Source organism: Euprymna scolopes, chromosome 38, assembly GCF_053919585.1.
Source record: "Euprymna scolopes isolate OS-2025 chromosome 38, ASM5391958v1, whole genome shotgun sequence".
In the NCBI taxonomy this organism is placed as follows: domain Eukaryota; kingdom Metazoa; phylum Mollusca; class Cephalopoda; order Sepiida; family Sepiolidae; genus Euprymna; species Euprymna scolopes.
The window spans coordinates 76,175,512-76,188,260 of record NC_136519.1 but is presented as its reverse complement, the minus strand read 5'-3'; the positions used below and the strand labels follow the sequence as shown (position 1 = coordinate 76,188,260).

General features: G+C 32.5%; 1 protein-coding gene across 6 annotated transcripts in view; it reads right to left on the bottom strand.

The window, feature by feature from the left end:
* Nucleotides 1-11,222: 11,222 nt before the first annotated feature.
* Nucleotides 11,223-12,749, bottom strand: part of LOC145263189 (uncharacterized) — a 281,188-nt gene continuing 279,661 nt past the window's right edge. For all 6 annotated transcript variants that reach the window (XM_080120250.1, XM_080120252.1, XM_080120247.1 and 3 more), the window contains one exon: nt 11,223-11,925. In XM_080120250.1, the coding sequence (XP_079976376.1) occupies nt 11,243-11,925 (683 nt within the window). In that variant the 3' untranslated portion in view covers nt 11,223-11,242. The remainder of the gene's footprint in view (nt 11,926-12,749) is intronic.

Here is a 12,749-nt window from a genome sequence, read left to right as displayed (position 1 = left end):
TCATCATCATCATCATCATCATCGTCGTCGTCGTCATCATCGTCATCATCAAGTCGTCGTCTGGGGTCCTTCCGTGCAATCAGCTGGCTGGTGAAGTCTCTCTATATGTTTTGTCTGTTTGTTTTATAAAAGTTTCTAAGTTTGCGTTGCCTTATTATTTTCCAATAGACTTGTTATTTTGGGGATTTTGAAACGATTTTCACTGGTTGAAAATAATTTGAGTTAACACATTCCTGTGAAAACTTGCTTTTTGGAAGTGACGAAGAAATCGAATCCAAATGAAGCAGAGAAAAAAAGGGCAAGCTATTAGAGCTATTTGATTTCTAGGTTACTTTCGAGGTAACTCGAGGATAAGGGTTAATGAGTATACCGTAGTCAATGGGACAATTTCATAGAAATCGTTAGTATTGGAAATTTGGTAAATTGGATTACTTAAGGGGATTTTTCATCTAGAACTTATTCATGTTGGACGAAGACGACCAAATTGTAGTCAGCTGGAAAGCAGGCAAACGGAACAGAGTTCTACAGGTGTGCAGTTTTAAGAAAGAAGCTTTGTTCATGAAATCTATGTTTAGGTGTAGGCACAGATAAAGAGTCAGAGAAATTATTGATAGTGGTTTCAGCTAGACGAGTGTTTCTCGTGAAAGTTTGGCGAAGGGGGACCATAGATTGGATTTCAGACGAGCACTTGCCATAAAAATAACGATAAACAGAGACTGGTTCGCAACGTATCTTCTGTGGGGAAAAAGTAGCAGGGAAGAGAAAAGGGCATCCCTCACTAGACTACGAAGTCTATTTTGAACTCTGCCAAAGCAGGATAATCTGCTTCTAGCAGCTCCTGCCCAGATGCGAAAACAGTACTCCATCCTTGGACGTACTTGGCTCTTATACAGGCAGAGAATTGTACTAGCAGTGAGATATCTACTGGACTAGTAGAATGATCTCACCATTTTTCCAGCGACCGTGACAACAGATTTGATGTACGTGTTCCATTTCAGATCAGGAGTAAAGGTCAGATCCAGAAGCTTTTTACTAGGATGTATGCTGCCAAGGGTTTTAATTTACTAATTATATCACTGATTTTAAATTTATCTATGATTTATTTACTTTCTGTATTTAAAATATGTAATACAATGTAATGAAAACCGGACGATAAGTTTCCGTCTAGTAATCTTTATTATCCAATTAAGAATTTGACTACTTGTCTACTCGACAAGCGGAAATACACAGCTTTTATAATCTTGGATTATCAAGGGAGATAATTCATATTCACAACACAGCATTCTTTCTTTGAAGCATATTCGATTGAATAATACAGACAACTCATGTCTACCTGTTTGGTTTGAATCCTTTCCAACCTTCTAATTATTATTATTATTATTATTATTATTATTATTATTATTATTATTATTATTTTATTTTATTTTTTTTCTTGCTTCAGGCAAGAACTGACAGATGTAGCTGCGATAGTTACTGTAATCTTCAGTCAGTATGTATATCCTGGTTAGGAAAGATGATATACAGTGCATAGTACAGTAGAACCCCGGGATATGGTGGCCCTAGGATACACATTTTTCAGGTTAAGATGTTTTTCTGACCCCCTGGTTACGGTATTTGCCATGCCTTACGGTGCTATTTATAATGTTATTTGATTATATACTGTACTGTATTTTGTCCCTAATTTTTAATGCCGTATCCCAGGGTTCTACTGTATTTCCAAATGGTCACTCATCTTGTATTGGCCAGGCTTAACATTGCTTAACTTTGGTAATCTATGAGAAATATAAATGTGATCTCCAGTCAGCATGTATATTCTGGTTAGGAGAGATGACATACAGAGCCTTATATTTTCAAATGATCACTCATCTTGTACTGAACAGGTTTAATGTAGCTTAACTTTGGGGATCTAACGGGAATCAGTGTGTCAGCGTTATTATGCCATGTATTGTTAAGTATTTAATTTAGTTAAATATATTAAGTTACTAATTGAACCAATCTTTTTTTTTTATGAAACTATAATTTAGTTCAAATAATATTGTTTTAATGGCAGTCATCTTGAAACTAAAAACTTCAATATAACCAAAAATCTTTTATGGTCTAATTAACAACGTTTATCGACAATATTTCTTTGTGTAATTTCTGATAATAATCTAGGACACTTTTGTTGTTCTTCTTGTTGTTCTTTTATTATTTCTTATGATTTTCCCTGAGTTCTTTAGCTGGAATTTGTACCAATGTCCTTGAAAATAATTGAATCTCCTACAGATGACTCTGAGAGTGAACTCGCTGAACCCTATCAAGATAGAAATTTATTTAGTGTCTATTTCGTGAAGCATGTTTATTACTCGTCTGGTTGGCTGGTTATAAAGAATAGATGAATATTTGCTTGGGTAGAAATTAATCGGTCACTGAATTAGGAGAAGTCACTCCTTAATGGGACAAAAAAAAAGAAAGAAAAAAAGAAAAGAAAACAACAAATAAAAAACATGTTTAACAAAAAACGATTGTTAAGAGTGAATGTCAAAACCATTGACAACGACGTACTGCTCTCGTCTTATGGAAGCACACACATCTTTAACAATTCACTCCTGATCTGAAATGGAGGTTATAGTCAACTAACGTACTTCCTAAATTCCGGCGTAGCGCTACGGGCAACGGTGATAAGGCAAATCAATTCCTTCACTTTTATTGTTCTTAAGTATTTCTTTTGTGAAGGCGATTTCTTGAAATAAAATATAAGAAAAGTATGGCACTGTGCTTTGTTTGAGGGTAAAATGTAATTAAAATTTAAAAAAAAAGAAGAAAATTAAAAAAAATATAACACAATTAGTCTTTATTTGCATTTTTATAACAAAATTAAAAAAAAAAGTTTTTATTTTACTTGAAATTTTATAAGAAATATACATTTGTGAAATTCTATTTTTTTTAATTTCCAAAATAAAAGTTTTTATTTGCATTTATATAATAATTATATGTTTACTAAAGTTTAAAAATAAAAATTATTGAAATCAAAATAACACAATTTCAAACATCATAAAAAACGTATCTAATACTTAATATTCCCAAAATAGGTTAAAAATATTTTTAAAAAGTGTTTTCAATAATTATTTAAAAAAAAATAAAATAAAATAAAACTAATTTCAATAATTCTTTATTAAAATATGTAAAACCGAAACACTTTTTAATAATTATTAAAAAAAAAAAAGAACGCTCGGAAAAACGTAATAATAAAAAAGTGTACATGTATAGGAGAGATATAGACGAGAGAAAAAAAAAGCAAAGTAACTGATTTGCTTTGTCATCACTTCCGGTTGTGCTACGCCGGAAGTTAGGAAGTACGTCAGCTGACTATAACCAATAGAATACCTACATCAGATCCATACTTACCTGCATAGGTATTGTTCTTGGCCTTTGGGCCAAGAGTTAATTGGGAAACCCTTCATACTGAGACAATTACTATTTTTTTGGATACTACCAGAGTGCCCCCTTTGAGGGGGCTGGTTTTCTCCCACATTAGAAACTGGTTTGGGGAGGCAGATGCAAAAGCGCCTTCTTCTTTGTGATTGTTTTTATATCAATGGTAATCACGTGACTTTGGATCATGTTATAAAATGGCTTAGTTTTCACAAGCTTGCCCCCCCTTCTCTATACATTTGGTTCCTACCGTCACGGTGGTTATTCTTTCGAAAATGAAACAAAATAGTGATAGAAATCCACCTAATATATCTCACGGAGACAGTTATTGGGTAGGTTTCTATCAGTATTGTTTCATTTTCGAGTTTTGAGCAATTATCAAGATTTCGAAGATAGCATTTTCAACATCTTGTGGCCAATCTAACTAAGCAACTCGGCACTACTTGTGTTTCAAACTAAAGAAACGCTTCACAATAAATTAAAACACAGGCAAAAAACTTATCCAGATAGGTCGAATAGTAAGTTATCTTGCCTTTGGTAACATTTATTTGTTATATATTTGTTTCTTTACAACTTTTTCGTTTACAGTAATAAATACCCAGATTGCAATTCATTTGTGCTTAATAGTAATCCCATTCGTCGAGGGTGGGTGGGGGTATTTATCCTCGGGAGGGTGGCAAAATCAACAAAGATTAGACGATTCTAAGGGCGGTATAATGCTGTTTTTTTTTGTGCAGTTCTAGAAGGACCACCCTCTCGGGTTTTGCCTTCTCTCTTGGAGTCTTTTTGCGAATCGCCTGAGACACTTCTGCCAGAGAATACCGATGGAGCTGCACATGCATCTTTTGGAAGGTCAGAGTGTGCTTCTTCCGGGGGGGGGGCGTTGATTTTTCAATCCCACTTTCTGACCCTAGTGTCATATTTCTCGTGGTAGGAGGGGAATAAATAACTTCCCCACACTTTCTCTCTTTAGCTTCTCACCAATCACACTTTCAAATCTCTTCACCCTCAGCCCCTTGACATTTTATCCGGAGCCCCCCACCCCCGTCCATTCTTACCTTATCCTGTTTCCTACATTTTAATGTCACTACTGCCCTTTTAATACTCACAATTAACTTTCCTTCTTCCTTTTTTTTTCTCCTTCCCAAATGGCTCTGTTCTGGACCACCATTGATGTCCCTCTTCTCACCATTGACCTATATATTCAGAACTCCCTAATTGTCAAAATTTAACCCATTTTTTTTCTAGGGTCTGGACTTCCGGAAGTGAGGTGAGGGTGAGCTAAAATTAACTTTATGACACGAGTTATATTAACTAATATGACTTCTCCCACCCCATTCAGCTATGGGTGAAACCAAAGCAGGTGCTCCCTACCTCTGAATGCCTGGTCTGAGAGAGCTTTAGCCTGCTGGAAGCCACCAGCCTCCTGCTCCCAGGAAGGACAGTTTCAGCAGTGCTCTGCATCTTTAGTGTTACATTCTTACTCCTCAATTATATATATATATATATATATATATATATATATATATATATATATATATAATTTAAAGGAGATTAGTCTGAGGAAGCTACAGACGGCCAAAAAACGGCCGAGTAGCTGAAACAATAATGTAACTTAACAGAAAGATACAGTAATAAAAAATAAAACGTATATTTGCTCTACAACAGTATTGAGCACTTTCTTCAGTTTTTATTAATTACCATTTCCACTATATATATATATATATATATATATATATATATATATATATATCAACGTAATATATATATATATATATATATATATATATATATATATATATATATATATAATTTAAAGGAGATTAGAACAATAATCTAAAGAGCTGAGTGTATTTTAATGTAACAGTGAAATTACTAGTTTAATTAAAATACAGGAAATAGAAAGTGCTCGTTGTAATTTAGATATATAATAAGCTCGATAGTTAAATGTCCTAGAGCTAATTTAACATTAAGTAATGTGATTGATAATTTAAAATTTAAAAATCAAATTATAATTAAATTAAAAATCCGTTTCATAAGAAGGAACAATAACAAAATCAATTGATTTTGTTATTGTTCCTTCTTATGAAATGGATTTTTAATTGATTTTGTTATTGTTCCTTCTTATGAAACGGATTTTTAATTTAATTATAATTTGATTTTTAAATTTTAAATTATCAATCACGTTACTTAATATTATATATATATATATATATATATATATATATATATATATATATATATATATATATATATATATATATATATATAGATGTTGTTTTGTTTTGGTTTTAGCAATATGTTTTGAATGAATTCAATTATTTACGAAAGTGCATTTTTACCTAAATGCGAGTTGGGAATAATTTTCCCTTTTTAACCAATTTGGTACCCCCACATGGGGAGCGGTATATATATATTATTTTTAAAATGTAATTATCCACTGACACGTGTTTCGTCGTCTACGACTCATCAGATATGACAGTAGAGTTTAGTTTCCTAGAAGTACATCCAATGAAACAACATGTGTCTACCAAAAAGTGCTCAATGAGTAAACAGAGCCGGTATATTAAATTTATTTATACAAATATTGATGGCTACATATGTGCATACATATTTCTGTAATCGCATATTATTGGGGAGATTACGTCTTCAGGCCGAGAATTACCCTTGAAAACTCCTTTTCTCGGTTTTCAAGGGTAATTCTTGGCCTGAAGACGTAATCTCCCTAATAACGGATGATTACAGAAACATGTATGCACATATGTAGCCATCAATGTTTGTATAAATAATATATATATATACACTAGCAGGTCGCTCGACATTGCCTGGTTGTAAAATACGCTTAAATATGATTTTTTGATTAATGCAGATTTCGTATCTATTATTATATTATATTGGACCCAATATATAGTAATTATTTAAAAAGTTTAAAAAAAAATGACTCGTGCGCCACCACCAAGAATCGAAACCAATACATTTAGCTTATGATTAACTTTTTCCTTTAACATTAATGCCTGAGCTACGAAGTCATGCTTGCTGTAAGGCTAAACATTAAAACATGAACCAATAGCTATTAGGTTACACATGCATATTGGTAATGCCGTCGTTCGACCTTCACCTGGAAAATTCATTTTTTAATTTTCACACTTTTGCACCGATTTTCCCCAATTAAAACCCAAATATCAAGTTTCGCATGGGTTCGAATACCCTATATATTAAGTTTCATGTCTGTAGACCAAAAACTCACAGAGGAGTTTGGGTAGGCAAAACTTTTTAAACAAAAATATATATATGCATACATAAATATATAGAAAGAGGTTTGTGTTTATTATAACCTTTTCAAACAAATATTACGCAAGTATTATTAATCATGTAGAACATCTGCGTGGATATAATTAAACGTAATAATTAACTAAAGAAAACCGAAAAAACTAATAGGGAATTAATTAAAATTAATGTTTAATAGAATATGCAAATTAGCTAGATCTTTTGCAGATGAATGCAATTCCACAACCCATATATAAGAAAATTGTATTTTCTTTTAAAATAAATAGAAAAAAGGCTTTTAACATGAATAGCAATACACACAAAAAAACAAAAAAAATTATAGGCGTATAGATAGATAGATAGATAGATAGAAGATATATATAGGTCGTTAATAGAAGGCAAGACAAAGCAAAGATATAACGAATAAATACGAAGCAAATTAAGGCATAAATAGGTGGAATGAGTTTTGCAGTTTTCACCTTTTCATTAATATATATATATATATATATATATATATATATATATATATATATATATATATATATATATATATATAGGAAATTTATTACTGAGTCCAGAATGAGTTTACAAATTGTTTCCGCTAGAGGAAAATCCTCAAAGAGGAAAAATCCAACTAGCATCGTCAGAATTAAACTCATTCTGGACTCACAGTAATAAATTTCCTATATACTGCTCTGACTACACATTGAGCACTCTAGTCCGGTTTTTTCACCACTGGTAAATAAATAAATATATATATATATATATATATATATATATATATATATATGGCAAGAGTCTATATTCCAAATTTCACACACACACACATATATATATATATATATGACAAAAATCTATATTCCAAATTTCATATATATATATATATATATATATATATATATATATATATATATATATATATATATATATATATATATATATATATACACTTATCATTCAAACAGTACCGTATTTAAATATATGGTTAAGTGACAGTTTTAGTCATTTAGAACTGCTTTAAAGCTTCATCGCTCACTCATTTTTCGACCAAATTTCAAACAATTATTAGAGTTCATAGATCACCTTCTCAGCTATATTGTAAAACATTTTTTTTTCAATTTTCGTTCAGTAAAATAAAAGTTATGATGAATTTACTGGTGTTCAAAATCGTAAAAAATATAAGGAGGTGAGCGACGTTTTTATGACTGATTTCATTAGCAACCAGGTCGCTTCAGCGACTACTGTTGCTACTAATTCACTAATGAAAGCATGAAAAGGAGATAATTTGAGGTGGGGATTTTATTAAAAGCAGACGAATGCCGTACATTGTTATTACATATGTGTTTATAGGGGCAAAAAAATAAGACTGAAATTAAACAAAGAACAAGTGAATTTATTGGAAGCCTGTAAAAATCATGGATTACAATAGAAAAATGCGAGCATGAAAAGTAATATGGTTAAGCTTAGACATGGAAAAGTAAAGGACTAGTTGTTAAAACTGGAAAAGAAAGGACAAGATATTCTAGTAAAAAATATAATAAATTTATAACTTAAAATATTGCAGCATTAAGAATGTTTTTAAGTTCAATTGATAACATTATATAATCAATTCTTAATGCTGCAATATGATATTGTAGTGTTAAGTTCTCCTGCCAGCATTGCTGTCATTGTGCTTAAGAATCTACTGCCGAAACTTGCTATTATACTTGCAAAGCTATTCAATCATTGCTTATAGAAAAATGCTTTCCGTCTCTTTAGAAAATTTCGTTGGTCTGTCCAGCATTTAAAAATACTGGTGATAAAAGTTCTGCATCTTAGAAGAGATTAATAAGTCCTCCTTGCATGTCATTAGTAAGTTGTTTGCATTTATGATAAATCGAAAAATTGTCAACCACCTCAGCAAAAGCAATCTACTTAGTGACAAACAATATGGATGTCGTTCCGCAAGCTCAACTGCTGATATGCTGACTGTAATATCATATAGAATCAGTGAATCTCTTGATGGGAAGTGTCTAGGGCAATAGCTCTCAACATATCAAAAACATTTTATGCAGTATCATGTGACTTCACTTAGGAAGTCTAATAGGAAGGTTAGTTTCCCCATTTCATCTCTCTCCCTAAATATCCTACCAGCTTCACAAATCTTTTGAAATTATTAGCATACTGTAGACAATGTATAACGAGCCAAACGCTATCATATCTAATACACAAATGAGACTGCACCTACGTGATGGTACAGGAAATCCGGTTTGTACTCATTTTGATTAGTTTGTGCCCCGCTATTACATGTGTGCCGATCATAGCTCGTATGGTCTAGGGATTTATCAGCACCCACATGTAATAAAATTAAAACAAAAGAAAAAGATTTAAAGAAAAAGAAATTTATTAAAAATAAATTAACAAGAAAAAAAAAAACAAAAGAAAAGATTACCATGTTTGAAGGGCAACAACTCACTAATAAATTGTCTCCCCTAGATCATAAAGATCGTAATTCTTAATGTATTGTTTTTAAATGGTTTGTTTAGTGGATTTTTATCTGTATATGTGTTTCGGTCAACAAACTCAAAGAATAAATAAAAACTTTACCAGAATCCAGACAGCAGTTCTTCAGTGAGGTTTTGTTTTTACGGCCTTATGTGGAAGCCGGAATTCGGACGTTGGTTGCCTCTTTTTTGCATCCCAAAATATGTCACGAACTTGTTTTTAGGGCCTTATGTGGAAGCCAGAATTCGGACGTTGGTTGCCTCCTTTTGCATCCCAAAATATATCACGAACTGACTTTACCCACCAATAGCGTTTCTTTTATATGAGTTTTAAAAGGAACTTCCTGGAACCTTCTAGAGACTCAAAAAAAGGAACAAAAAGGCGTTCTATGCCTTTTTATATTTATAGACGCCGATTATTATTTATTTTTGAATAACGACATTCTAGAAACGTCTTTATGTTTTAATTAATATATCAATAAACATATTTATATATTATAAGAAATATTTATATATTTCTTAATCCAATCATAGGAGAGAATATGTTCTCCTATGACACCGCGGATATAAAAGACGTTGGATTTTTTTGTGTGTGGACAGTATTTTTTCATTTGCTTCGGTCGGTGAAAGAGATTTCATGTTGTTCGTTTCAGAAAGAGCGTGAAGAAGAGAAATACTCAGTTGATGAGGACGGAAAAGAGAAAAAATGGATATTTTTCTTCGATGCTTCCTAGGTTCTCTCTGTTGACCGAGCGTGATTCCTAAAGGGGCTAAAGATTTTCCTAGAGTACAGATGGAATTAATGTACCCTGCAAGCTGATTGGTCAGTGTATGGTCCAATCGCTTAGCAAGGATACTGATTCATGCAAGAAAAAATATCTTTATTCTGTTCATGACTGATGCAGTCTAACATCTGTCATTTTTGATAAGTTTCGATACATCCCGAATACGTATTCGAATGTTGGCTTGAGTTTTTTTTCGTTCATGGAGAGGAATTCTGTAGTTACGCAGTACTGGTCGCAAAGATATAGAATTAGCTGCGTAAATCTTTAGGAAATTTTTGGCTGAGGATATCATCTCTGGTTCATTAGTGATGGTTGAGATAGAGGTCTTTTAGACATGCGAGCTGCATATATATATATATATATATATATATATATATATATATATATATATATATATATATATATGAAAGGAAATCGTGGCATAGAAGGAAAGACAAGACCTCTTTTAAAACAACATCGATTTTTTTAGTAGCCGAAAGTTTAAAGTTCTTCCGGCTATTGCAAATTGCTTTCGGCGAAAATCGTCAATGCTGGAGCGTCCAGTTGATGAGGACAGAAAAGAGAAAAAATGGATATTTTTCTTCGATGCTTCCTAGGTTCTCTCTGCTGACCGACCGTGATTCCTAAAGGGGCTAAAGATTTTCCTAGAGTACAGATGAAATTAATGTACCCTGCAAGCTGATTGGTCAGTGTGTGGTCCAATCGCTTAGCAAGGACACTGATTCACCACGCGAGAAAAATATCTTTATTCTATTAATGACTGATGCAGTCTAACATCTGTCCAGAACACTGTTGGTCATTCTCGAAAAGTTATGAGAGCCAAACCTATTATCGACCACTCTGGACATAAGACTCTTTAACATTTTCTATAACAGTTTTGTAAACAATTATGACGAGCCAAACGCTATCACGTCTAATGCACAAATAACACTGCGCCTGCGTGATGGTACAGGAAATCCGTTTTGTACTCATTTGCATTAGTTTGCCCCCCCCCCTGCGGATTTTCTTTTTGGGGGCAGTATTTTTCATTTGCTTCAGTCAGTGAAAGAGATTCCGTATTGTTCGTTTCAGAAAGAGGGTGAAGAAGTGAAATACTCAGTATCGCGAATCCAAGTCAAGAAGAAAGGGACAGTAAGAAGAAAGAACTGAAAATAGAACATTCTGCTTCACATACCCGTCGACTAATTCCTTAGTTTATGAAACATAAATTTCCATCAGTGTGGTTTTCAGAGGTATAGCACATTAAGGACTGAAATAACAATAAGAAAACAAAAAGAATGACAAAGTAAAAATTTATTTTAATACATGTATTTGATCGATGTTGGGAGAATCGGCTATTTTTGTCATACTTGCAAAATGTCTCAGTAGTTCCTGCAGTCCATGCTTTGTACTTATATGCTGCTCTCTCTCCATATCGTAATTCCTAACAGCAGTTTCAAGTTCACCCATCAAGGATTGAATCCTTAGCACATACGTATTCCTCAGATTTTCATGCTCCGACGTTAGCTCTTTGGTAAACTCAGCTTTCGCATCTTCAAGATTCTCGTTTAGTTTTTTGTTCTCAATCTGTTCTTTGTTGAGCTGAATTTGCAGCTCAGAATTTTTCTTCAAGAGGTTATCCCTCTCCTCTGCAATGCTTATGTTTATTTCGTGTAACGTGTTGACCTCGGAGGTTGCCCTCTTCAGTTCCGATTTTAGGATATCATTGTGAATCGTTTGCCTCTTGTTTGCCTTCTTCAAAACCTCGAACTTCGATTTTACCAATTCCGATTCCTTCATCGAAGACTTTAAAGATTCCTCCAAATGCTTGCAGTATTTCTCTAATTCTTGAACCTTGACCTGGAGATTTGAATGTTCCTTATTTAAAGAACGGAATTCCTTCCGGAAAATTTCGAGTTCTTCCGGGGACCATACAACATTTTTTTCTAGGTTGTTTATTTGGAGTATATCTTTTAATGGAACTACGCTGGTAAGATCTGAAAATTAAAAAAGAAAAAAAAAAAAAGAAAATTAATTTTGTTTTTGAATGATCAGCATTAAAAGTAACTGAATTAAATATGCAAGGAGTATTCCAATTTTTTCTCAATATATACTAGCAAACGTATCTGGTATTAGCTAGGTTTCAAACAACAAATTTAGATATGAAAGAAGTTGTATTTGAAGGCTATGGTAACGCAGTGCTGTAGAGAAAAAAAAACTGCTGGGTACAAAACAAGGCAGAAAGGCTCGCATAGTTGTTAAATTATTTCTGAAATAATTACCATGCAAACCTGTCTAATTGCAAAGCTGCTGTTTCTGGTTTAAATGCATTCTCACGGAGTGATTACACATATTTTCTTTTCCTTTTTCTTTCTAAAGATGAGGTGTACCTCGAAAATTTGAGAACTTAACACCACAATACCATCCTGATTAGAAGCATTATGTTGGTAAATAAATATTTTATAATTGAAAATTATTGAAGGCTTTCAATATTGTCATTATTTTTATCTTACCAACGTTTTTTTCTATAAGACTGCATTATCATAGGACTCAAACATAAAAAAAAATCATGTAAATTGGTCGGGTATTTTTTATTTTTATAAATAAAATAAATATTTTATAATTGAAAATTATTGAAGGCTTTCAATATTGTCTTTGTTCTTTTTTACTTTGTTTCAGTACCCAACAGTGTTTTTCTTCAAGACTACATTGTAATAACCTTCAAACACAACTACTTTCACATTACGCACAATGTTTCAATCAAACTACAGCATCCTCCTAAAATTTATATATGTAAAAAAAAAAAGTACAGATTAAATTC